The following is a 26,736-nucleotide window of genomic DNA, read 5'->3' on the forward strand; positions in this document are numbered from 1 at the left end:
TAGTTCAATATCTGTGAAGGACATTTACTCCTTTCTGTAATCTATTTTCATCAAATATGTTTCCTTCTGTTTTTCTTTTAGATATGCCAATAAAGCCTATTCTGGATCTCCTTTCACTATCTTCTAACTGTAATTTTGTCTGTGTAACATACATGGTAAACACTCTACACAGAGACCATTACTTTTGTATTTTCTAATACAGAACATCTAAATATTAAGGTGAAATGTAATTTAAATATATTTTTCCAACTGTGTGGACTCATGCATATTTCAAATATAGTCATGGCAAAGTATGTGTGTTTGTCATTTATATGCAATATGCAGGATATTTGGATTGATTTATTATGTGCCATCAAGTCAGTATCAACTCTTAGCAGCTGCATAGATAGATTTGTCTCCATGATTTTGACTTTTAAATATTGTCTAGTCATTATCTGTTGAATTAATTCAGTATTGTTCAATTGTTATGTATTGCCTAGTTATCTAATTATTGAGACTTTTAATTAAGACTTTAAACTGCATCAGTGTAACTTTACCTATTAAAACACACAATCTTCAGTTTGATATATGAGGGGGGTGGTTTTGAAACTTAAAACGATTTTAAGGTCTTACACACGGTTTCACAAAGCAATGAATAAACATTAGTCATATAGCTGGAAGCAGAAGTTAAATGCAAAATATTGTATAACTTGCAAGCAAGCTCTATCATGCTGGTAATTTTAAGTAGTTGGTTTACTTAATCAGCCAATTGTTTTTACCTGACCCACAAATAGTACAATTCTTTTAATTACATAGTACAATTAACCTCATTGATACCCAAGACCTCTCAGTGATATTTGATATCAACAGCTGAAATTAAGTCTTGAGAAGGCAGAAACGTTTTTGATAGATGAAAGTTTTGAGTTGAGATCACACATGCAGTATTTTTCACAGGTTTGAATGTTGAAATATGAGGCTTGTAGATTTTGGTATTAAGGGATATCTTTAGTAACCTAGATGTGTGGATGATGAGGCACAGAAAACTAATCCAAACTGTTCTTCATATATTGCAAGATTACTATCAGATAGCTTTTCCTTCATTATGCCTTCAAGATAAATACACCAAATTCCTTTTGGTCTTTCTCCAAGTATATGGCCTCTGTGCCTATCACCATCATCACCTCCCTTCTCTATATTCTAGTTTGTCAGTACCAGTATTCTTGGATTGCAAAACCCAGAATTGGAGACATATTTTCTCCAAGGTCTGATGAAAGCAGAGGTAGGTGGTATAGTTTCTTCATATGAACTGGACACTTGTCCAATGAAGCCATAAGATATGTCATCTATTTATTAGGTGGAGGTAGACAATGTAACGTAAGTATAGATTTAATGCTCTCTATCTTCATTAGAGGATATATTACTTACCACCATAGAGCTGAAATGGTTGTAATTTCTTTTTTTATTATTATTATTTTCATTTAAAATGACAGCTCACTGGAGCCTGAAAGTGGGAGGACTTTGTTGTATCATACTGAACTCTGCTTCGAACTAGGAATTCAGAACCAGTATCTGGCAACTACAGTCTACAAATACAACTCATAATTTCTGGCTTTTTTTCTGAGATTGTGTGCTTTGAAACATAGGTTGTAGTTCATGAAATGAAATGTGAACATATTTTTGACTTGTGTTCTTTTCTGGCTTTTTCTTCTCAGCTATTTTCTTTGCACATTATAAAGCTGCTCAAAATCCAGCTGTGTTAGAAATGTGCCATTGATTCCCTCCCACTGCCACATCATTGCATGACCTTACCTGCTATTCCTATAATAAATGAAACAGCATATAAAAATAGGTAATATAGAGTCAGAATAAAAATACTTAATTTATTAAATGCCACAAATCTAACCATATCGTCCTGGGCTCTTTGGTGACATGAAATATTAAAAAAATACTGCTGGCAACTGTATAACTGTTGGTCAGTATATAGTAAATATGATGGGATTGCTGTTGCTAAGCGATGTGGTCACATGACATCACCCTTTATGACCGCATTGCTTAGTAACAGACGTTCCGGTTCCAGTTACTGTAGTTAACTGAGGACTACCTGTACAGGTTTATACTTGCTAAATACCTTCCACAATTAACTGAACCTGCCCACAAAAGACCTTTCACTTTGGCTTGCTGTGGTGCTCTCCCTTCAACACTCTTAGAAGGATGATATAATAAAACTACCCACTTAGACTGTTTATGTCCCTATGGTGATAACTGATCATGTGCTTTTGTATTGTCAGTAGTATAAAGATATTTGTAGAGTCCTTATTTTTCCATTTTTGACAGAAATGCAGGGTTGCTCAAGTCAATTTGTACTTTTTTCCTTCTAGGAATTCTTTTATAACACATAATGTTGGAAAGTTTTGTGTAGCAGTGTGAAAGATCCATAGGGTATTGTAGATATTAATTTCCCACAGTTTAACTCTGGATATCAAATCAAACACAGATTTAAAGTCGATGAAAACTGCATATAGTGCTGAGCTGGGTTTAGTCATATACTTCTCTACTAGATATTATAAAACAAATGCATGATCAAGGAGGGAACAATTAGTAAATCCACAATAGACAGACAGCAATTACTATTGGTATATACATTGCATGGAAACTCCAGTGTAAAAATTCAGTTTACTTCACAAGGCCATCTCGCAAAAGTAATTCCCTCAGTGAGAGGAGTCAGACAGAGCTGGATTCTGGCTCTGTCATTATTTAATCGTTATATAAATTCCCTGATGGTCTACCAGAACACTCCTGATTTTTTTCCACCAAAGTTAGCACACAAATATATCTCCATGCTACTTTATGCAGACGATGCAGTCCTTCTGTTCCAGACTCCAGTTGGTTTAAAATGTGAATGAAGATAATTTCCCATTCATTTCACAGATGATGAATTAACAATAAATTATGATCAGACAAAAATATTGGTATTTGCTAAGCGCTCCAGAACCCACAGATGGCAACTAAATGGATGTAAAATTGAACAGGTTAAAATTTTCAGATACCTCAGAATTGTCTTCTCAGCCTCAGGAAGGAGAAATGCACATCTGGATTATGTAGTTCAGAATGCCGAAAAATCAATCTCAGCGATTGAAATTTTAATCTGGCCTTCCTAAAGTTACTTAGAGCTAAAGCATGTGCCCATCTCTTGTATGGTGCATAACTTGGCCCTGATGACAACTATTCAACATTAGAAATTGCGCAGTCCAATTTCTTAAGAAATGTGCTCCAGGTATCTCTAATATTGCTCTCTTATGCTGGTCTTTGACTGTAATAAAGATTTGATTTGAATATTGCTCTCCATTGTGAAACAGACAGTTAAAATCAAGGTGAAGATCTGGCTAATCTTCTTTATGTATTGGCTGAAGTTAATCTTTTTCCACACAGGATTCCCCCAACAGTAGTAGACAATTTTAATACTAGTTGAAAGAGATATCTTCTAGACAAATTGAACTTTTATAGCTTTGCACAGGAGCCTTCCTTCTCTTGGGATATGAACAAGCCAAGAGAATTCTCACACAATGTGTTTTGGACATGGAAATCAACAAGACCAGTCTCTCCTGCCCAGGAGCATTTTGCTGGTCTTATATTTTCAGACTGGCAAGGTAGTTAAATTGAATCATGGTGTTTCAGTTAAGAAGAGCATTAACACTGACTCAATTTAATGTTCTGCCTTCATCTATTCTGGAAGACAAATAATTCTGTATGCTGACTGACTATGGCCATTTAATACAGGTGCTGTAGAATCTATTGTCCGCATTGTATTGCATTGCTGTTTTTATAGGTATATTAGAATCCGTTTTATTTTCCCTCATTTGGTAAAATATCCAAGTCATTTTGGTATCTTCTATAATACAGAATCTTCTTTTGGATCCAAATGGATTCTACCTCCCTAGATGTTGCCAATTTCTATCTTGCTGCCAGCAAGATAAGATCCAAGTTTGCTAATCCCCACATTCCTCAATACAGTACAACTATGGCTAACCCTTGAATAACTCTGAATAGGTATACACAGAGATATTTTATTTTTGCCCACTTCTGTCTTAAAATTTCAATTTAATGTCACTAATATTAAATACTTAGGACAAATAACATACGTTTCCAGTGTTAGATACATCATTTATAGTGATAACAATAGTGGTAATATTCTGTTCTACCCTTCTGACTTGTGTTTCATATCTGGCCTTCCTCTTCTACTTTTAAACAATTTGTTCTAGACTGGTCTTTGATCAAAATAAACTTTGAACCTGAACCTAATTTCTCTGTTGGAATACAGATATCACTAATGCTGTTCGATGAGTATGATAACATTTTGTTGCAATATTCTTGATTCTGCAGAAGCACACAGTACAGATTAACATAGGCTAGTAGTAGTTTGGCTTCTTTATTTCTGAGTAGTTGAGTACTCTGAGATACAGAATATTTGTAACATCCAGTCTGGAACCACTCTAATATGTTTCTGGGCCTTTTTCCAATCCCTTAACTACATTTCTGGTAGCACACAATTCCTTCATGTTTTATCTTTTTGGCATGCCCAGTTTTGCCGCTGACTTCCCAGGCATTGAGAAATTGTATTGTTCATGTTCACTGGCTTAGGAAGCCCTCCCAGAAGTTAGATGTTGCCTCACCTTTAGCTGGTTCTGTGTTCAGTTTAGCAGTATATGGTAATGAAATACCAGTTCAAAAAAAGCAAGCACTCTTCTGGCTATAAGGAAATTTTTTTTATCAAGGAATCGATTTATTTATCTTTTTAATGAAAGTAGTGCTGAGGAATAGCCTAAAATGGGTGCTCAGACAGTTGTTTTTGTTTTGTACAAGCAGCAGTTGGGAGAGTCCTAGAGGCAACCAGAAATGGTTTTAATGTCTCCTCATCCCTAATTTGAGTATGTTCGGTCTCCTCCACATTCTACCTGATAATGTAGCTTTTTGGCATCAATACTTAGCCTAATAAAAGCATTTTAAGTATTTAAGTCAGTAGCAATAGGTCAGATGCTGTCAGTTTGCAGAATTACTTTTTACAGCTTTATCACTCAATTCTAATTATTTTCTTACCTAAACAATTGCACATAAAAATATAAAACTAAGAGGCTCTTTACACTTTAATTTACACCTTTGTTATAGCAGTTGTGCAATGAAATCTACTTCATCAGATGTATGGAATATTGTCCTGTGGAATATATGAACATTCTCCTGTTAGGGTGGTGTATCATATAGGTAATGTGATGGACATAATGTGGCATAGGAATGTAGTCCAGCCTATGCTTTAATCAATTTTTGAATTTTTAAAATGTCACAAGGCTTCATTGTAGCTGAATCATACAATAAAAATGTGTCCTTAGACAATAAAAATTTGTCTATATCATATAAATTTGATAAATAAATAAATAAATAACACCCCCCTATATTACATGTAGTAAGTAATATGGTAGCAATCTAAACAGTATTTCTTTTAAAAGACTCTCCAAATGCTCAAGTTGATTTATACCATCAAGTGATCATAAGATACAAAACAAATTGTTGGCTGAGATGGTTCACACCTTAAAGCACTTCTTTCCCACAAGGAATTCAGCAATTTAGATTTTTTTTTTTACTGTTCCGTAACTAAATACAAAAAACAAAAAGAATAGACAAAATTATAAAAGAAAAAAGAAACAAAAACATACAGGGCATATATTTACATATATACATACATACATAAAGTTGTACAGTAAACCTTTCAATGAATGGAAGCATAATTTGTTACAGTTATCCATAGCTAATCTATATTGATCAATTCTGCAGACCACTGAATAGTTGGAACTGTATGTTTGTCTTTCTAGTGCTGAACAGCATGTCTTTTAATTGTAAGTAAGGTACGGAAAATACACTTTCTTTGCCAGATGTCAGCTCCCACAAGATAGGGTTAATATAGATATCTAAAAATATTGAATCTCAAAGTTGAGTTAATGCATGTAATAACTTCTTTCCCAAATGGAACAGTTGTTGGACACTTTAGAAACATATATTTAAATAAATTATTAATTTCACTGCATCTCCAACAACATAACTATTTACTCAGGCCTTTTTCTATGTAAATGCAATGGGATATTTCTTGTTGAAAAAGATGTAATCTATAATCTAAAATCTGCCTATTTTCTAGGGTTATGTGTAGTGAGGGTTTCTGGAGGTGCAAAAGACATTTTCCATTTCTGGCATCAAGTTTAAATGAATAAATGTTGCTAAATAACTTTGCTAAATAACATCCTGAGGTGGTGTTGTTGAATTAGTCAGTGATACCACTGTCTGTCAAAATCCCTTGAGATGTTGCAAGATGTCAAATATATATGGCGTGATGGTGTTTGCAGCCTACAGACCCTAAACATTAAATATTATTTGAGAATGCTAGCTTAAGGGGAAAATGTAAAATTAAATGTTATGCTATGTTAACTGAACTCTTTTGACAGCTACTGACTATAAAATAAAGCTATAAGTTTCATAAATTAAACTATTTTAAAATAACAAAAAATCTTTAAATTTATAATAGAGAGGCTATATTGTTACCAAGCAGAATGAACAAACATTGCAATGCCTAATGGAAACAAACTATATAGCACATTTTTTCCTGACTATGAGAGTGTGCTTTTAAGCAGGGCATCTCCCCTGGAAAGTCTCTGTTCTAGTCCACAGAATTTTCTCTAAATATTGTCTTTAAAGTTGTTTGTCTATGGTAGAAGGTAGTTGTTGATGATGGTGATGATGATGATGACAGTAGTAATATTGTGTGCCAGACAAAGCCATACAACATATAGACTTCCGGGTGTGATTCAAGGTGTTAGCTGTCACCTGCATAGCATATGACTAGGCTATTTGCAGGACCACCTGTCCCTACTGTTTCTGCCTGCCCCATCAGGTTTATTAAAGAGGGTATGTTCTGGGTCCCTTCCATCAAAAAATGCCATCTTGTTGGACCCAGGAGTTTTGCCTTCTCTGCAGTGTCAACTGCCCTGTGGAACAGCATCCTTCCTGGAGATCCAGATGGTCCTGACCCTCTTAGCCTTTGGTAAAGCTCTGAAGACCTGGTTTTTTCCCAGGCATTTGGGCCAGATAGTTAGGCGAGCTCTGCTGTTCATGTGTTTTTTTCTGTTTGGGATGTATTGTTTACCTCAGATGTCATGGATCATTGCTTGTAACTGTTGTTTTAATCCTGTTAAAACTCCTGCTGTCTGGAATCACTGTTGTAAGATGGGTAGCCATATAAATTATTTAAAGAAATAAAATAAATAAAATGTTACTTTGGAACCCAGCAGTCCAGTCATATTTAGCATATTTACAAAATGCTAAGTATTCTAGTAGAAGATGTTAGCAGTCCAATAATAGCAAACAATGGAGTTATTTAACATCAGAGCATTTTCTTTCAAAAAAACAAACAACTTCTGCACTTGGTATAATTTTAGGATCTTTAATGATGCAATTACTAGGCTATTGCCTCAATTACACTGATAGCAATTTTATGGTGCTATTAAGATTCTGTAGATTTGGGTTATATATAGTAATCTGAGTTTGCAGTGTAGCATGACTTGAGAATTTGATTTTTATTATCATTATTTACCATGTACATTCCTGGAAATAAACGCATGGGTGTTTTTTATAGTGCATTTTACATGTTTGTCTTCATTACAGTTGTTATAATAGCCAAAACAATAAGACTTTGAATTTATAATTTGAAATGTCAGTTATTTGATCGGGAATTTTTTTTTTTTACTTTTTTATGAGTTTAATCATGAATAGATAATTCTTGTCAGTGAGAATTAAATTACTGCTGACTTGCTAACTGCTTCTGTTCCACTGTATAGTTTGGTAAAGACGGCTTTGGTGATGGAGCATGTAGTGTTACCCCAATGAATATTTTATGGCTTGTTAATTGGAAGAATGTAGCTGGCAAAAAACGCCTCTGTTCCTACAGTCTGTAATATATTAATTTGGGTGGTCACTTTCATTATCTTCATTTGTCATCCTTATTCATGGATTGCTGTGGAAGGGTATAAGCCAGCATTGTGCCTGGCAACTGTTACCTAGTGACAGCTTCAGCTGTAATAGCCATTGGCTGCGCTTTTGACTGGGGCTGAAGGACCGAGTCACCTTCCTGATGGTGAGTTTTTCTGCATCAGCTAAGGATGAAGAGGAGGGGCAGACTTAGGTGAAAACTGTAATGTCACGAGGAAACATGTAAGGAGTAGAAAGAGCACCCTCTCAGCCAACAGGATAGCATCTATACCTCATCTTGAGACAAAAGCTAGTGTATTATCAAATACACTTCCTTATTGCTTTGGGAAGAGAAGGCAATCAATATTAATTTTACAATAGATTGGACTCCTTACGGAAGCGCACCACAGGCAACATTTTATGGATGGCATTAAAAATAAGGATTTTCAGCACTTCGTGGTGATGAGGAACATGAGACGTGAAACTTAGAAAAGGATGTCTTCTATTCTGTTGCTGCAGCAGGAGCAGAGAAAAATACTCATTCTCTCTCTCATGTAAGGAATTCCACACCAAGGACTATTAAATAGTGCAAGTGTGATTCCAGCACTTTAAAAAAGAAAAGAAAAAAGAGCCCTTCACCTATGCTTTAATATAAAATTGAAGTGACTTTGGATTTTTATTTTTTAAGACTGGATGATTTGGTTTCCTTTGGATCTTTAATTAAAAATGCATTTGATTTGGGTAGAGATAGTGGGTAGGTTAGAAAGTCAGACTGCTGCATGTATCGAATGCCTGCTTATTAGTGAGTATTGAAACCCATGGATGTGTCATTATTGCAGATGTAATGAATATGTTAATGTTTTGCTCACATCATACAAGCCTTTTGAAGCAGATGGTTATTTTAATTACTAAAGAAAATACATACACAGCAACTGGAAAAATGAATCCAGAAAATAAATGGAATAATACTATACCAATACTATACAGCTTTTCCTGTTAAATCAACATTTCATTAGTTTCACAGAAAAATGTAGATGGGAGTTAACAATCTCATTGTGTTGAGCATATGAAAAAATATGGAGATTGCTATAGAGGTGAGAAATGACTGGGACAGAGCTATGAACTTCACTATAATGATCCTATGTTGTTGCAGTTGTAGCCTTATTTCAGAAGACAATCAATTCACTTTATTTTTCCTGACATTAAATGCAAGACAGTTTTGTATTCTGTGAGAAGCTTGGATTATCTTGCTGATATTTTCGCATTACAGTCGGCATCGCATTTCAAACTGAATTGGCTGTTGAAACTCTAACACTATGCCAGTGTGTGCCTTTTCTTTATTATACTTTACCTTCTTAACTAAACAGAGACGATCTAGTGCATCAAAGGGATGACAGGAGTCTCCACAAATCAGTTACTACTTTAACAATATTTCTTTTCACATTACCAAAGACTAATGAAGCTAGTTTGCATTCGTATGTTCAGAACTATATCCATACAAATGCAGAATGGATTAAGATGATACAAAGGACATTATGACTTGAAAACCAAAAGATACGATATACCAGAATAAACATTTTACTGGATTTCTTAGTCACGTTGTTCTTAGACATTACTATTATTTGGTTTCAAAAATAGTGTACAGAACATTTTTTTCACCATGGCTTCCTTTTTTAAAATTCCTCCCTTCCCCAGGAAAACGTACTTCCAGAATTTTTAATTGCAACATTGTGTATTTCTTTTCTTTCCCACCCCTGCTATTTTTGTATTTCTGCCTTTCAAAAGAGTAGCTTGAATGATTGGCTTTGTTTACAAGTGCCTTGTGTTTTGCTAAGAAAGGAACGAGTACAGGAAGAAGCTGAATAGTGGCCTTTTTGCCTCCTTTTTAGATTCAGTGCTAACTATTCAGGAGCAATGTTAAGATTTACATGGAGAAACTGAGGCACAGAAAAAAAATTAGCAGGTGAACAATGGATTGCTAGTAACTGGAATTCTGACCATATTGTCAAATAATACAAACTATGAACCAGTTCCCATGGACTGAATGGAAGAATCTGAATATGAATGATAGTATTGTGAATGTATCTGAGCATCTCTCCTGCCCTTTTGGATTGGGACACTATAATGCCATTGACATCTGCATCCTTGAGACTATTATTATCATCTTACTAACATTTTTAATTATTGCTGGTAACTTAACAGTAATTTTTGTCATTCACTGTGCTCCACTGTTGCATCATTATACCACCAGCTACTTTATTCAGACTATGGCATATGCTGATCTTTTTGTTGGGATTAGTTGCTTAATTCCTACCTTGTCATTGCTTCACTATTCTACAGGTGTCCATGAGTCCTTAACTTGTCAAATTTTTGTGTATGTCATCTCTGTATTGAAAAGTGTTTCTATGGCCTGCCTTGCTTTCATTAGTGTGGATCGCTACCTTGCAATCACAAAACCACTCTCCTATAATCAGTTGGTCACCCCTTGTCGATTGAGAATCTGCATTATTTTGATTTGGCTGTACTCAGGCCTTATCTTCTTGCCTTCCTATTTTGGCTGGGGAAAGCCCGGTTATCATGGAGATATTTTTGAATGGTGTGCAAATTCTTGGCTCACCAATGTCTATTTTACCGGATTTATTGTCTGCTTGCTCTATGCTCCAGCTGCCTTCATAATCTGTTTTACATATTTCCATATATTCAGAATTTGCCGGCAGCACACCAAAGAGATAAATGACAGGAGAGCTCGATTTCCTAGTCACGAAGTAGATACTGCTGCAGAAACTGGACATAACCCAGATAGTCGCTATGCTATGGTTTTATTTCGTATAACCAGTGTGTTTTATGTGCTCTGGCTGCCCTACATTATATACTTCATGCTAGAGAGCACTAGGGTGCTGGAAAATCCAGCACTCTCTTTTGTAACAACCTGGCTTGCTATAAGCAATAGTTTTTGTAACTGTGTAATATATAGTCTGTCAAATAGTGTTTTTAGATTGGGGCTTTGGAGATTGTCAGAGACAATATGTTCAGCTTGTATATGTAAAAAAGATAGCATGGTTCAAGAGCCAGTTCCTAGAAAACGGGCTAATTCCTGCTCTATCTAAGGAAAAAATAGGCAGTCAAATACAATCTGATGTATAGGCTTTGTAGTATTTCATATGTTGCCAGCATAAAATTTCAAGAAATACTATTTATTGTAAACATGAATTATATTTTGGAAGAGTAAAAAAAAAAAGATACTGGTGGAATGGTGATAGGTGAGAGTGAGGGACTAGTAAATGCGAGCAAAGCTTCCAGGAGACTGAACCCAAACCCAAACCACCTTTAATAACAAAATTGTCACTTATGAATATGTAGAAAACTGTGGTAGTGAGATAAATACTGTATGTTATTTTAAAATGCCTATTTGTGGAGGAATACATTTTATCTTTTTCTAATGTAATACTGTATATAAAAATGAATTAATTTTCTTTTGTTCTTTTGGAGTCTGTGACCCAATTGTTCAGGCACATTTTTGGTGTTCAATGCATAGCATGTAGTCAGCATGTATATAAAACTGTTTTTAAAATGTACATTTTATATTCTGCATCACATGATTTTCCTAACATATTAAATCATTGTTTAACACCTGGAATAAATAATTTTTAAATAGACTTTATAGACATTTTTGTTCTCAGAAAAAATCCAACTTAGAGTCTAAAGATATTGATGCCAGATGCAGGTAAAAATCTCAGTACTTTGCTATGTAATAGTATGTAAACCCTGAAATGCAGCTAAAAGGCTTTTGTATCTAGATTTCTGTAATTAATGTAAAGACATTAAAAATGTTGGACAGGAACCAACTAAAATGTAGCAATGTCTTTTGATTTCCACAGAATAATTAAGAACACATAATTTCATTTAGTTCCAGTAAAACCAGTGAGATTTATATAGCTTGGTTTTGTATTGGTTTTGCTTCAAAATATCAGTAAAATATATTAAAGATTTTAGCTCAGACTTAAAGATTAGTTTTTACATGTGGCCCATATTTTTAATGTTGGTATAGTAATTTATTTCAGGAGAGCCCATACCATGAAACTCTTTCTATAACCTTTTGCACTGAAGATATATTTGTACTGAGTGTATCTGTTGTGCTCCACGGTAAAAGAAAACATTTGGTATATTTTTAAAATTGGTTCTTTAATTTATACAAGTTTCAGAACTCAATATTTCAGAGAGATCTGGAGCATAGTCTGATATGTCCTGAATAAAGCTTTGCATTTTGGTATATTTCCAATAATTTTACAGGGTATGTACAATGAAAATGTGTGTATGAATGTAAAACTGTATATCTGAAAGAAATTGGGAGAGAGAATTTGTTCATCCAGGAAACATCTTAAACTCTCAATATCTTTTTGACAAGGGTTTTCCTATTGCCGAAGGAGATCCATGGAGTGGAAATAGTATTCATGAGTTTGAATTTACTCAAGATACTTGCTGTTTTTAGCCCTGAGGTCTAAAAAGTGGGCAGGTGATGTTTTACTTTGGCTTACCTTTGTGATTTGCAGTTATGGGTTGGGAATTGTCTGGGAACTAATTGAGTCTTCATCCAAGTGCAATGTCTTCATGTCCATTTCATTTTCAGGTTTGAAAATGTGATGCCTGGAATCCCCAGGTAGAATTAAATAGCCTCCCAATATCTGAGATTAACTTGGAATATACTACATAGTCAAATTATTAAAACTGTTAGATTTGCTATAATATTGGAACCTTAATGAAAAAGTAATATTTTCTTAACTTTTTTATTCTTTTCCCATTCAACCAAATGTTGGAAAGGAATTACGTAAAGAGTTTCAGAACTCTTGTCTGACCACATGCATGTCAGCAGGATAACTCTCCCAAAGAGAAGAGAGCAGCATCAAATTTGGCATGCCAGAGAGCCCAGCAAAAGAAAGATCAAGTTTGAAAATGGGCCAGTTCCAGCTGGAGGCTGTGGAGAAAAAATATCCAGAAAAAGAAAATCCCCTGGTCCATTCAAGGCAGCAGCTTGAAACGTGGCTAAGTGTCCCGTTCTTAAGCCCTCTCCAGTCACATGACCCAAAGTGGAGCTGTTGTGGAAAGATTGGAAAGAATCAGATAAGCCATTCTCTGTAGGGGTTCTGTTTAGCACCATTTATACACAATCCCTCTCGTTGAGGCATTGATTGAAAAAGGATGCTATGTCAAGTGTCTTCAGCCTTTTGTGCCACCACTGCTTTAATACACATTTACTGTTCGGTTTCATTTCTCTCTCTTTATTCTTTCTAACCCAACAGAATGTTAGAAAGAAAAGCTCAGGATTCTGTCTTTCAGCTGGATATGTCTTTGAAAACTGGACAGAAGAGAACCAAATTTGGTCTGGCAGAGGAAGCCAGTAAAAGAAAAATCAGGTCTGAAAATGGGTCAGATCCAGCCAGGGATTACAGAGAAAAGCATTCCAGAGAAAATGCATTTGTACAGAAGAAGGAGTTATGTTGCTGATTGTTTCACACAACTGCAGCACAAGGGGAGAACAGAAACACACACATGCACCCACGCAGACTGAACAAATTAATTCTTTATCCAAAGGAAAATAGTTGTGCCTTCTATGGCCAGAAGAATGATTAGAAAGAATTCCTGAAATCATGCTCTGCAGGCTTTGTCTATTTGTTTATTAGTTCTAGAGAATGATGGAAATTTTTAAACACTGGCAGGGTGATTAGTAACTTTTTCTTTCCAGATTTTTTTATCCCGCCTTTCTTATTTTTATGAATAACTCAAGGAGGCAAACATACCTAATACTCCTTCCTCCTATTTTCCCCACAACAGCAACCCTGTGAGGTGAGTTGGGCTAAGAGAGAGGGACTGGCCCAAAGTTACCCAGCAGGCTTTCATGCCTAAGGCAGGACTAGAACTCAGAGTCTCCTGGTTTCTAGCCTGGTGCCTTAACCTCTAGACCAAACTGGCTGTTAATTCTTAACTATTTTATTATATGAAAATAGTGTTGCTCTGTTCAAGATCTTCAGTGCCCTTAGTTAATCTATACATCGTAGATAAGTTTCATTTAAATAATTTATATTACCAAAATAGATTAAAATGTGGTTATTTTCTGTAGAATTGTCATCAAATGTCAACTCCTCTATAGGTTAGAGCCTCTGTCATATCAGTTCTATTTACCATTTCAAATTGATAAGCACAGATTGTTAGTCTAGTCCTGAAGAATCTATACAGGAAGCTGTAATAAAGTATGTAGCTGCCAATTGCCATTATTGATGCCTTCAGAAGGAGAGGAAATAGTAGCTAATAGCCTCCATTGTGTATTGATAGAGCATTTCTTCCAACTACCACTTGAGGCTACCAGAGAGAAAGAAATCAGCAAATCTTCTATTGTGCTTCAGTTCTGTTATATACTAAATTACTACCTGCTGAACTTTCAGCTATTTTTTTCTCCTTTCTTTTTTCTTTGCAATTACTAATCTGCAAGCCGGTGGGCAGGAATTGCTTTCTTTATGATCTTTGCAATCTTTATGATCCTTTATACTAGGATAGTATAAAAATTCTTTTGCTATTATAAAAAGAAATGCCTGCCTAACATTCCCAATATATTAATATTTGAAGTTTTTATTTTTACTTGAAATATTGTGGGCAAATATTACCACTATTTCAGTTATTTTGTGGCTGGAATTATGCTCATAACAAAAACAGTGGTGCAAGAAACAGGTTTTATTAATATTAGAACTGCACTAAAATGTTGGAGTTTCAGTTTTCACCAACAAGTAACTTGTTCCTGCTAAGAAAAATAGTGTATCTTGAAATTTCTAAAAAGACATCCATAAGTTTACACTTTTAACCCCCACCATAGGGATTAACCCCCATCTTCCATAGAGATGCATTTTCTCTGGAATACTTTTCTCTGTAATCCCTGGCTGGATCTGACCCATTTTCAGACCTGATTTTTCTTTTATTGGCTTCCTCTGCCAGACAAAATTTTGTTCTGTTCAGTTTTCAAAGGGGGGGGGGGGCGGAATTTAAAATGTAAACTTATGGATGCCTTTTTGGAAATTTCACTGTTTCCCAGTTAAATAGATATAGGATTGCAGTCTTATTCACTAGCCAAGAAGTATTTTGAGGGAAAAAAATATGGCGAGAGATAAGACTGAAATTTTATGGGGAAACTTTTGGAGAAGGTAAAATATCTGTAAATTTGTTAACATAATTAAGGTTTGGGAGTTGTTTAGAGAGAAATAACATCTTAGACAAGTTTATTTTTTTAAGTATTGTCTGGAAAATAAGTTTTATGTGCTGGCTGCGGGAATTACATTTGTTTTTTTGCTTGCAAAAATCCCCAGATATGCTTGATTCTTAGGCAATATACCTTTGATTGCAGGAGTAAGAGGAAGATATCTGGAATGGCAGGAAAAAGATCAGATAATTTACTGAAGCTTAGAACTTCTTGCAAAGATCCAAAGATATGTTATCTTAAATTAGCGACCGTGATTTAAAGACATCACATGTGTGTTTGGGGGGGAGAAAGGGAATCCCAAACTGAACCTTCAATTTGTTCCTATATATTTGGGATGATACTTCTTTTCAAACAGTGAAAATTAGTTTACACTGTTAAATCTCCAGCCAAGAAATGTGAGGGGAAGGGTCAGAAATCCCTCCAAACATATTTTTAATAAGGGTTGTAGGCAAACTAATTGAAAGATATAACAAATACGCTAAATTTATTATTCTGCTTGAAGAGTTGAAAGAATTGGTTGGCAACCTAAGGACTGGGTCAGGCATCCCAGTTTGCCCTAAGTAGGTTTTTAAAGTAATCTTGAACCAAGTAGAAGAGATGAAGAGGCATATTCTAGCTCACTGAGTACTTGATATATCTTTATTTGCAAACACTATGAATTTCAAAGATTAGAAGCAGCATTACTAATCTCTTAGACGTGGATGATTAATTTGTTAAAAACATAGGCAGACCTGTTCATAAGAGGTGTCAGTCTCATGGTGATTGGCCTTCCCAGTACTAAGACCTATAGCCTTTGTAGGTTGTATTGGAGAGGAGCTAGTAGTTGTGGGATAGGTTGGCAAATGTGGCACAACAAACAAGTTATATGTGTTCTTGTAATCTAAATTTAGGTTTCAGGTGTAAAAGTCAATTTTTAAATCAGTAAACTTGTTTGGAGAAACAGAGTGGTTCAGAATAGGGAAGGATATGTACATAGACAAGGATGTATATAATCTCCATATTTGTTTAACTTGTAAAGCAGATATATTGTAGGAGTAGTAGGACTGAAAGAGATGACAGATGGATTTAAAATTGGAGGTTGGAACAATCTGAGATATGCAGACAACATCACTTTGTGAAGGACTTGTCCCCCCCCCCCCCCCGCCCAATAGAGACTCCATCTTAGTGCCAGGTTACTGCTGAGGCTTGCTGAAGCCAGATCAAAGCGATCCAGGATTGTGGTGTTTTCCACTGGAAAAAAGCAATAAAACCTCCTAGGTGAATGTTCTGTATCACATGAAGGAGGAGCTTGAGGGAAGTCGGTGACCTGAAGTGTTTCATCCAGCTCACTGTGGGACTGCTCCATCCTTTTGGCCATGAGACTCTGGGTCTCTAAAGGCTTTTGGCTTTGTCTGCCAGAGGCTGGCCTAGCAGTCAGATAGTGGTTAGGAGTTGGATATTGTTTTTCCTGGTCAGGGGAGTGTTAGAATATTGACTTCATGGAAGAGTTTCCATCTGGTTGATTTTTGCACATGTATGAGTGAGAAAAAATATAGAAATCTTTGAAAAGGGAATAAGGTAATAAGGTAAAAGAATATCTATTCAACAAAGTGTGATGGTTGCTTGGAACACTTCCTCCATGGTCCTTTTTAGATAAGGTCACTGCCTATCAAGTCTGATGCCAATGATGTAACACAGGTTGCCCCATCTAGCCCTCAGAGGTTTGGTCACCAGCATCTTACCTTCTTGCATTCTGATACTTGCCTCAGCTATTCCTCTGGCTTCACGGCGAAGGGTCATTTGCCCATGGAAGGACAGCTTAGGTGTTTTTGCTTGCTTTTCTTCTATTCACCAAGAATCAGGGGAACAGCAGCCAAAGCAAACTGTATGTGGGCAGAGAGGACTACAGAGAGCACTAGGGGAGATCTACAGAGCAGCCTTTACAAAGCTGCTGTATATGATTGAGCTTCTATTGGAGCATGTGTGATAGAGAAATTTTATGCACAGGAGGCTTCTGTTCTAGTCTTTTGGTTCTCACTTCCTTCTGCCTTTCCTTGAGCATTATCACTATCAAACTAGGGATAGATGTTCTCTATTTTCCCCTCTCTCTCCAATTCCTACCTTCTTTCACCATCTTCAACCTCCTCTCCTGTCCTGCTCCTCCATTTCTTGTCCTGCTGGGCACATGATATTAAGAAATGGAGTGATGAGGGGCTTACCTAAGCTGTACTGATGATTATACTATTAATTTTTTAGTTACATGAATGACTTATGGGATAAGTTAACAAGGTTCATTAAATGCAGGAGACACCATTAATATGCAAGCATGGGAAGTATTTTAAGAGAAATTTGCTTAAAAATAAGGATCAGATGTCCTGTAATAAATAAAATTAGTTCATGTAGCTAGAAATGTCAGTGATATAATGCAAATGTGTATCATAAGTGATGGATTTTCTGCTTACAAAAGCAAAATAATTGGAAGAATTCAAGGATGAAGAGAACAACTTTTAGGCAGCAATCCTATATAAATTATCTGGGAATAAGAGCAATTGAATTAAATGTGACTTGCTTCTGATTTTTAGAAAAAATCACATCTCTTTATAGATAGAGAACATTATTTCATACTTCTATTCATTTTAAATCTAATGATTTTTATTTTCAACTATTTATTCGACACAGATTCCTAGTGCTATGTTTGATTATATGTTTGGAAAGGACATGAAATACCGTATTGATTGTTTAGAAGGCATTCTTTCTGAAGAGACATTTCATTGTAGATCATTAGCTTTTCCCAATTTGATGCCCTCCAGATGTATTTCATTTCAGCTCTCAATACCATACCAGACATAATGCTTGTTAGGAAATTATGGGAATTGAGGGCCAATACCCTTTGGAGGGCACTAGGTTAGGAAGGCTGATGAAGATACAACAGTTGTGTGCTGAAATATGCATATTTAGATACATATTTACATTGAGATATATATCTATAGTTTTGTATAGAGAAAAGAAAAAAAAGTACAACTTTGTACAGATTCTAAAATCAGATGAACTTCACAGAAGCTTAGGACCAGGTCCCAAGAGACAGGGAAATTAAGGAATATTGAGGGAGAAAGAAAGAGCAGGTGAAGAATGCAAAGTATTACTGTAGTATGAAAACATTTTCATTTGAATAATGGGTTCATATTTTTTTTAGGAAAGTGTGATTATTGCTACCATGTGAATTCATGAAAATAATTTTTAATTTGTCTCATTGAAATGCATTTTTCCTAAAAATAGATTATGTACCCTTTAAGTAAATGTACTGTTTTCCTGTATACCTCAATGTGCCTTGCTTTTCCTGGCTATAATCTCATTAGAGGAAAATAAGATTTAGCTCTAAGAGGAAGATGAAGGATGAATAATTAGGAGATTAGTTTAATTAAAACTGTTGAGTAGTGGTTAAATTTGTCCAGTTTCGGATTAATTAAGTGTCTTATTAGTGACAGGGTATGTAGTTTCTATAAACCCTGGGAAGTAGTAATAGAATATCCTTTATTAATGGCATTGTTTTTATAGGAGCCCTTACTAGTTGTCATTTTCCATTGGGTGTCATCAATCTAGCATCTTACTACTTTCTTCCACTTTCTTTTCAAAATTTTGTTTGTGGTACTGCCAATACAACTTACATAGTTGGTGTGAGAGATTGTAAGGAGGCTGGGAGAGTAATGGAAGAACTGTTAGATATAAACAACCAGAACATAAGAAGAGAGACTATTGTTAGTTTATCTGGTAAATGACAACTGATTCCAGGTAGCAAGAAACCTTGGAAGAATGGTTCAAAATATCCTACTTTAATGAGCTCACTAATGAATGAGGGTTGAAAATTCCTCTTGCAGCTTCCATGATTCTGTATTTGCCTCTAATTCTAGCATTAAAGACACCTCACTGAAGTCTGTGTAATTCTTGCTTGATCTAACCTAGCTGTATGGGCCTTCAAAATTTGGACTTTTTTATAGTGATATATTGCTAGATTTCAGGAATAGAAAAGAATTGAAAGTAAACAGTAATTAAATGCTACAATAGTTCTATAGACCAGTGTTTCTCAACCTTGGCAGCTTTAAGATGGGTGGATTTCAACTCCCAGAATTCCCTAGCCAGCACACAAAAAGTTGAATGTGCACAAAATTAAGTTTAAATAATAATAATAATAAATTTAGTCACCATAAAACTCCAGGCTACATATATCTGGTGATAATAAAAAATAAATATGGTTTTGTATAGTTATCACACCTGATAGAGGGACAGCACCTAGTGATCTTTGGTTTTTCTTTATAAAGTGTGATGTATGCACTAGAATAAGTCCAGTTTTGGTTCTTAGTATCATACTTACACAATGTATTTATGCTGGAATTTCTATGAACAATGCCTATGTTTTCTTATAATGCATGTTATGTAATAAGTACAAGATTATAATGAAGTAGAGACTTCCAGAGATTTGCAATATGTTTGGCTGGTAGCGCCTTGTCTGTTCATTATGCACAATATGCTTACTCATATGCCTCACCCACTAATAATGTATGCACATGTGTACTTTCATATTCATATAAATATTACTGTAGTAGAACTCCTTCCTATTGTATTGTGAGCTTCCAGCACTTTCTGCTTTGTCATTCTTTGTCCTGAGAGCATAATATCATAGTCCCAGAGTCGACAATTTGTTGGTGGCTGCAGCAAAAGTGGAATTGAGGCAAAAAGTGATTATAGCCAGAGGAAAGGGGGGCATTGAGAAAGATAGGGTTTATTTTTCTTAACATATAGTCTATTTCTTCAATTTGTGAACAGGGAGTGGGAAAAAGTGTGGTGTGACAGTGATGGAGTTCCAGTGGCATATCAGTATCCACTAATAAGGAGAGGGATTGAACATTTGGAGGGGAATAAACAAGCAAATAGCAAGACTACTGTTAGCAGAAACAAAACAAATAAAGCAACAACCTAAATAAGCAACTGCACAATAATGTTGCCAATATGTTTAGCTGTTCTGGACTTGGATCTGGTGATGTTATAAGCATTTGTGAAGAGTCTCCTGATGCAAAAAAGCTGACATTTACTGATTCCTCTTTCGTCTTATAGCTTCAGTGCCCCTAAAAATTTCTCCCCCCCCCTCCTTATTCCACGAAGAGCTTCCTTTGGATGCAGTTGCAGGTAAGTGTGGAAGGAACCCTAGTATTAGCAGAAGGGGCACTTCAAAGGCCATTCTAGCAAGATGGCATTGGGATTCTCTTCTGCTTATCTATTGCCTAACACAAATTAGGAAAAGTAAATTTAGGAAACTAGAGGCTGAATCAGAATTGCATGGTTTTTTAAGGTTTCTGTTTTACTACTTGGATGTTTTAGAGGATATTTTGAGGTGACAGTAATGATTTGAGTACAGCTCATACAGCTTTTCAAGAAAAATGTAAAGTTTTATGAAACAAAAAATATAAAGCACACAAACTGAAAAAATCAGTTAAAACCTTATCATTTTTTATGCAATTATGTTATGATATTTTGAAGAAAAACTCCAATATAATGCTAGGTTTAAATAGGAATAACATTGATCAGCCATGAATAAGAATTCCTAAAGTCCTAAAATATTTTGCTTTCTATTAATATGAATACACTTAAATAGCATAGCATTTCAGTTAAAAGTGGCTATTGGATTTACAGAGTTACGCCAGTCCTATTAATCTTTTGTTCCCTTTTCACATACATGTTACATTCGGTGTCACTATAAATCCATTATTCTCTTTAAATCTCTCCTAGCTTTTCAAAACCTCAGCAAATTTTCACAAAAGGATTGGGTGAGAGATGTGTTGTTTAATGCATTCTGCCTATTTATTTTAAGGGAACTTATATTTTCTCAGGGCGGTAGTGGTAGAGGAAATGTTCATTTTTCCTTAATGTTCATGATGTACTTAGTTTGCCAACAGTTTATATCATTCAGAACCTTGGACTGCTATAATTGTAGCTTTTGATAAAGAACTACATGTTGGAATTTCAGGAGAAAACTCTATAAATTTAAGCCTTATGAATATATTTCAAACTGTCTTATAGCTGTGTGGATCTTCAGAAGCTTTGGAACATCTCTATGAGAAGATCAACAAAGATAGACAAATTTTTCTAAAAGTTACCTTGTCTGCCACTGATTGTAGATGAATATTGTAGGTTAACTTGGAGAAGCTTCTGTCAACAACAGAATGAGTGCTGGGTCACACATTCAGACATTGCTTAATGGATAAAATGAAAATATTTCTAGAAAGTTTTGAAAACCATAGTAAGAGATAACAGATAACTGAAATCTTCATAGACATTTGTATAATAGCACAAAACTATTGGAATACTGATGGTGTTTTACAACATGCCAGTAGGCTATCTGTCAATCACTCTGTTTCCACAATATCTATAAAAATGTCTTTGGGAAACTCAGTATCAGAGCTTGTAAATAAGACATTGTGTTCCATAGCTGCTTCCATAATTTAATACTTAGAGGCATACTGTAGTTGAAATTTCTGTGTGGCCATTATAAATAGTAATCATTCATAGACTTCATACTCCTTTGTCTAAATCTCTTATATCGGTGGCTATTGCCAATATAAGTGGCAATGAATTCAATAGGGTAAATAACTCTTTGGCTGTCTAATACTGCTAAAGATTGGAATACTTTCTTCCACCCTGTGCTGCTTACTAGTCTAGCTGTCCTGATTAACAAAAAATGGTTTATGATCTGAAGGTTACTTGAAGGCCCCACACTTCCTGTTCTTGCATTATGAATAGTAAGAAATCATAAACAACATGAAATGCACCCCACCAAGTTTTCCATAGTTTAAAATGACTGTTTGAGAAAGTTGATGAAATCTTCCAGCCTTGAAATGGATTTGCACAAAACCATTCCAACATGCAAGCTGCAGCCGTGGTATTGCTCTAGGATTTGGTTGTGTATATGGTAAACCATTTTTGGTGATCCTGACTACTTAGACCTTCTACTATAGACCTTAACGTTAGATTGGTTGTTTTAAAATATGAAGAGTTATATAAGTAGGGTTGAGCACAATCTATTTTGAGAAAAGATAATTGCAGTATTTTTGTAGAAAAGAGTTCTTTAAAAATAGCAGGCCTCAGATAGTGTAGGAGAAAGATAATTAAAGCGTGAATAATAGTGATTAATATTGTGCTATTCTACAACTTTATAGTTCCTATAATGGATTATGCCTGTCTCAGTAAATCCCACTGAATTTGTGCTGTTGCACAAGTGCAAGGAGTCAAATGTTACACTCATTCCTGAGTGTACCACATTGAATGTGAATGCTTCAGCCTTTTCTTGCTTCTAATTGGCTAGTGGACTGATATGCAGGAACAGTTACTGTGCTATAGCTAACTTTCAGGAGAATATTAATGGGCAGGGAGAGAGTCTCTTACACAAGACATTCCTCTTCTCCTGCCTTAGCTCTCATTACCCAATGGGTTTTCTCAGTCTTTTCAGAGATTGTGCATGCAAGGAGTTTCTCATGCAAATCAAATGATTTACTACTATATAGGCACAAGGATTTCCAATACCTAATTCTGCAAGGCATAGAGAAGTGACCTCGGTTAATGGTAGCAATGAAGCCAAAACATTATTATATGAAAAGGTGTACGAGCTAGAATTGCTGAACTAAACATTCCAAAAAGAAGAAAAAATAAGTTGCTCTGCAATGAGTGGCAATTATGCCAAAACACTATGGTGTTTTTAACTGCTGTAAGCTGCTCAGAGTCATGAATTTGAGATAGGTGGCCATATAAATTGAAATTATAAATAAATGTAAATAAAAGAAGAAGAAAGTAGTAATGTTCCATATTATGGAAAATGATTTTTTTCTTTGAGTGCAGTCCCGTGACTGTTCTAAACCTTACAGCAGTCATGCTAATAGACGTCTGCGACTTTCCTACAGATCTTTGAAACCAACTGAAAGGGTTCTAAAATAAGAGATTTCACATTTTCCTGGGCCAAGAACCTGGATGCTGCAGAAGGCTATTTAGACTGGATTAAGTTTTTGCATCAGAACCTCCTGGAATGTTGACCCTGTTTCCTCCCCCCCCCTTTACAGTTACAATATAAACATGTGCCAACAGTGGCAACAGAGAGACTTCTGCAGTACATAGAATCAAAGGGTTGGAAGGGACCTTGGAGGTCTTCTAGTCTAACTCCCTGCCTAAGGCAGGAGTCCTCATACCATCTTGGACAAATGGTTGTCCAGTCTTTTCTTGAAAACCTCCAGCAATGAAGCACCCAGAACTCCGGGAGGCAAGCTGTTCCACTGCTTAATAGTTCTCACTATCAGTAAATTCCGCCTTATTTCCAGTTTGGATCTCCCTCTGACCAATGGACCTCCCTTCTATCCATTGCTTCTTGTCCTACCCTCAGGTGCTGTGGAGAATAAACCTACGCCCTCTTCCCAGTGGCAGCCCTTCAAGTATTGGAAGACTGTTATCATGTCTCCCCTCAGTCTTTTCTCCATTAAGCTAAACATACCTAGTTCCTTTAGTTGTTCTTAGGATTTAGCCTCCAGACCCCTTATCATCTTTGTTGCTCTTCTCTGCACTCTTTTTAGGGCCTCAGCACCTTTTTTGTATTGTGACCAGAAATGGACGCAGTATTCCAAATGTGGCCTCACCAGTGTGGTATAGAGTGGTACTATCACTTCCCTTGATCTCGATGCTATCCCTCTGTTGATGCAGCCCAGGACTGTGTTGGCTTTTTTGGCAGCTGCAGCACACACTGCTGACTCATACTTAAGCGGTGGTTCACCAGGACACTTAGATCCCTCTCATAGGCACTACTGTTGAGCCAGGTACTGCCTATCCTGTACCTGTGCATCTGTTTTTTCCTGCCTAAGTGCAGGACCTTACTTTTCTCTCCACTGAACTGCATCTTATGGATAGGGCCCAGTGCTTAAGTCTGTCAAGATCCTTCTGAATCTTGAATCTATCTTCCAAAGCATTAGCAATTCCCCCCAGCTTTGTATCATGCACAAATTTGATGATTGCCCCTTCAGTCCCCTTATCTAGGTCATTTATGAAGACGTTGAAGGGCACTGGGCCCAAGACAGAACCTGAGGTACTCCACTGCATACTTCCCTCCACGTAGATGTAGTTCCATTAAGACCACACACTAAGTGCTGTTGGTCAGCCAACTGCAAATCCATCTAGTAGTGGTACTGTCTATCCCACATTGTTCTGTCTTGCCACAAAGTAGGCTGTGGTCTACTTTATCAAATGCCTTACTAAAATCTAAGTATACTATATCCACAGCATTTCCTTGGTCCACTAATTTAGTCACTTTATTAAAGAAGGCAGTAAGATTTGTTTGACATGACCTGTTCTTAAACCATGCTGGCTTCTAGTAATCACCTTGTTCATTTTTAGGTGCTCAGAAACTTGCTGCTTGATTACGTTTCCCAGAGTTTTCCCAGATATTTCCCTGATCGGTCTGGATCCACTTTTTCCCTCTTTTTAAAGATTGGAACCACATCAATTCTTTTCCAGTTGTCTGGCAGTTCCCTGTGCTCCAGGAGCTCTCATTCATTCAGTGGTTCTGAGATCATATCTGCCAGCTCCTTCAGTACCCTGGGATGTAAACCATCTGATCCAGGAGACTTGAACTTCTTTCAGAGCAGCATTTAATGAGTAACCGCCTTACCTATTCTGACCTGCATTCCTCTTCTGCAAGCTTTTGACAGGTTGGACTATTTTTTCCTTTTGTGTAAAGACAGATGCAAAAAAGGAACTAAGTAGTTCCTCCTTCTCCCTGCTGCTCATCATCTTCCTGACATCTTCTCCCACTAGTGGACCAATTCTTTGGCTTTCTAGCTATTATGCCTATAGGAATCACCAAGTCAATTCAAAACCACCTAGTTTTGTTCTTTTCTCTAGTTTTACAAGAACAAAAAGAGGTAAAAGAAACTCATAAAGATTATGTCTTTCTCATACTTCTTTGCTAGTTGATTCATGTCCTCAACTCATTCTTAAATAAGAGACATGATCACCAATATAATGGCATTCAGAAATGTTTGAGCGATTTGCTAATTCTCAGCTTTGACTCATCAATGTCTTCTAGAATAGATCAAAACAATTTGGGAGATTTCTTTAAACTCTCCCAGCAGGAACCAAAGATAAACAAAGGGTATTAACCACTTTAAAGAAGAGAGAAAGTCTATCTAAGTAGTTGCTACCCCCACCCAGGTCAAAGAAACTGGAAAGCTACAAATCTAAATTGTACTCTTAGACAGGTCTAATAAATCCAGCTCCCAGTAGAGCAGAGCTTCTAAACCAGAAAAAAAAGCAATTCTTTATACTGAGTGAAAAGGATTAGTAAGACTGTTCAGGAGAAGAAAGGGGAGGCAATAAAGGGACAATGGGTGGAGCAAGGGGCTGGGAATTGGTTGACTTAATAAAGGTACAGGAGAGGAGATAGAAAACAGCAAGTGGAGAGAGCCATAAAAGGTAGATGGGAAAGGGTGGGAACACTGTGGAAAAGGGGAAGCAGATGGAAGCAGAAACCATATAGAGAATGTTGGAGGGATATAGTGAAAGTAGCAGAGAAAGCAGCAGTAGGCTGAGGGAGAGGGAGAGAGAGAGGGAGAAGACTAGGGAACATGAAGGACATGTGAGAACATCAGCATAACAGACACCCTGTTGATCCAATGTTTTTTGCATCTTTGAATAGAGGGACAAAAAGAACCCCACATTTATTCATGTTATGCCACAAGAACTGCTCTGCTGTGATTGGAGATTGTATTATGTACTTCACTGAAGCATAGAATGGAATAACCTCTGCTTGATAGATGCTGCAAGCTCTCATGCAGAATTGTGCTTTGTCAGTGTTAAAAGAGATCTTCAGGAACAGGTTTCTGCTTGCATTGGCAGAACATATACTAAAATTGAAGTGATACAGAGAAGATTAGCGTAGTCCCTCTGCAAGGATGACATTCAAATTTGTGAAGTGTCCTTTATTTATTCAGGGTGGCTTTGAACAGCTTTCAAAAGTCAGATGTCTCATAATACTATTCTTTTAGCTCTTAAACCTTTTCTGGATGTACAAACTACTGAAAACATTCCTCCAAATTACAGTATGAATGAATGGTTGTAAAATAATTTTGGAGGAAAGAGGAGGAAATATGAGGAATATATTTAGCATTTTGGGAAACCCAAATATCTTAATTCCTGGTTAGGCTGTCATTTGGTTTGATCTTTATTCTCAAATAATGAAGCCCATGATGAGGAGACCAAATTGGCCATTAAGAACCCTGTTATGAAGACCCCCAGATTACCTGGGATGGTGACTTCTGGAAGGTACTTGCATGTATTGGAAGACATTTGCATGTACTAGGAATTCCAAGTTTTGCCTGTAACAGTAGAGCAATCTGTTTGTCTAAATTACAAGATTAATATTGTTACTGTTTTCAATAACAATAAAGGCAGATAGTTTAGCATACTGTTCCTCCTATTCCTAGCAGCCATGTACCTCTTGCCTGTGC

At 36.2% G+C, this 26,736-nt stretch overlaps 2 protein-coding genes and 1 non-coding gene across 7 annotated transcripts in view; all 3 read left to right on the forward strand.

The window, feature by feature from the left end:
* RABGAP1L (RAB GTPase activating protein 1 like) overlaps nucleotides 1–26,736 on the forward strand; it is a 180,420-nt gene that overhangs the window by 53,708 nt on the left and 99,976 nt on the right. The gene's annotated exons all lie outside the window — the stretch shown is intronic.
* GPR52 (G protein-coupled receptor 52) lies at nucleotides 92–11,752 on the forward strand. The gene has a single exon (XM_088154014.1). It carries the CDS (start codon nucleotides 10,005–10,007, stop codon nucleotides 11,088–11,090), a length of 1,086 nt encoding a protein of 361 aa, XP_088010140.1. The 5' UTR covers nucleotides 92–10,004; the 3' UTR covers nucleotides 11,091–11,752.
* LOC112540300 (U6 spliceosomal RNA) lies at nucleotides 26,112–26,216 on the forward strand. Its single transcript, XR_003084370.1, has one exon. It is a non-coding gene; the product is annotated as a U6 spliceosomal RNA (small nuclear RNA).

Source organism: Python bivittatus, unplaced genomic scaffold (genome assembly GCF_059951505.1).
Source record: "Python bivittatus isolate LINGU-HERP-01145 unplaced genomic scaffold, Pbiv_v1 ctg000700_np1212, whole genome shotgun sequence".
Lineage (NCBI taxonomy): Eukaryota > Metazoa > Chordata > Lepidosauria > Squamata > Pythonidae > Python > Python bivittatus.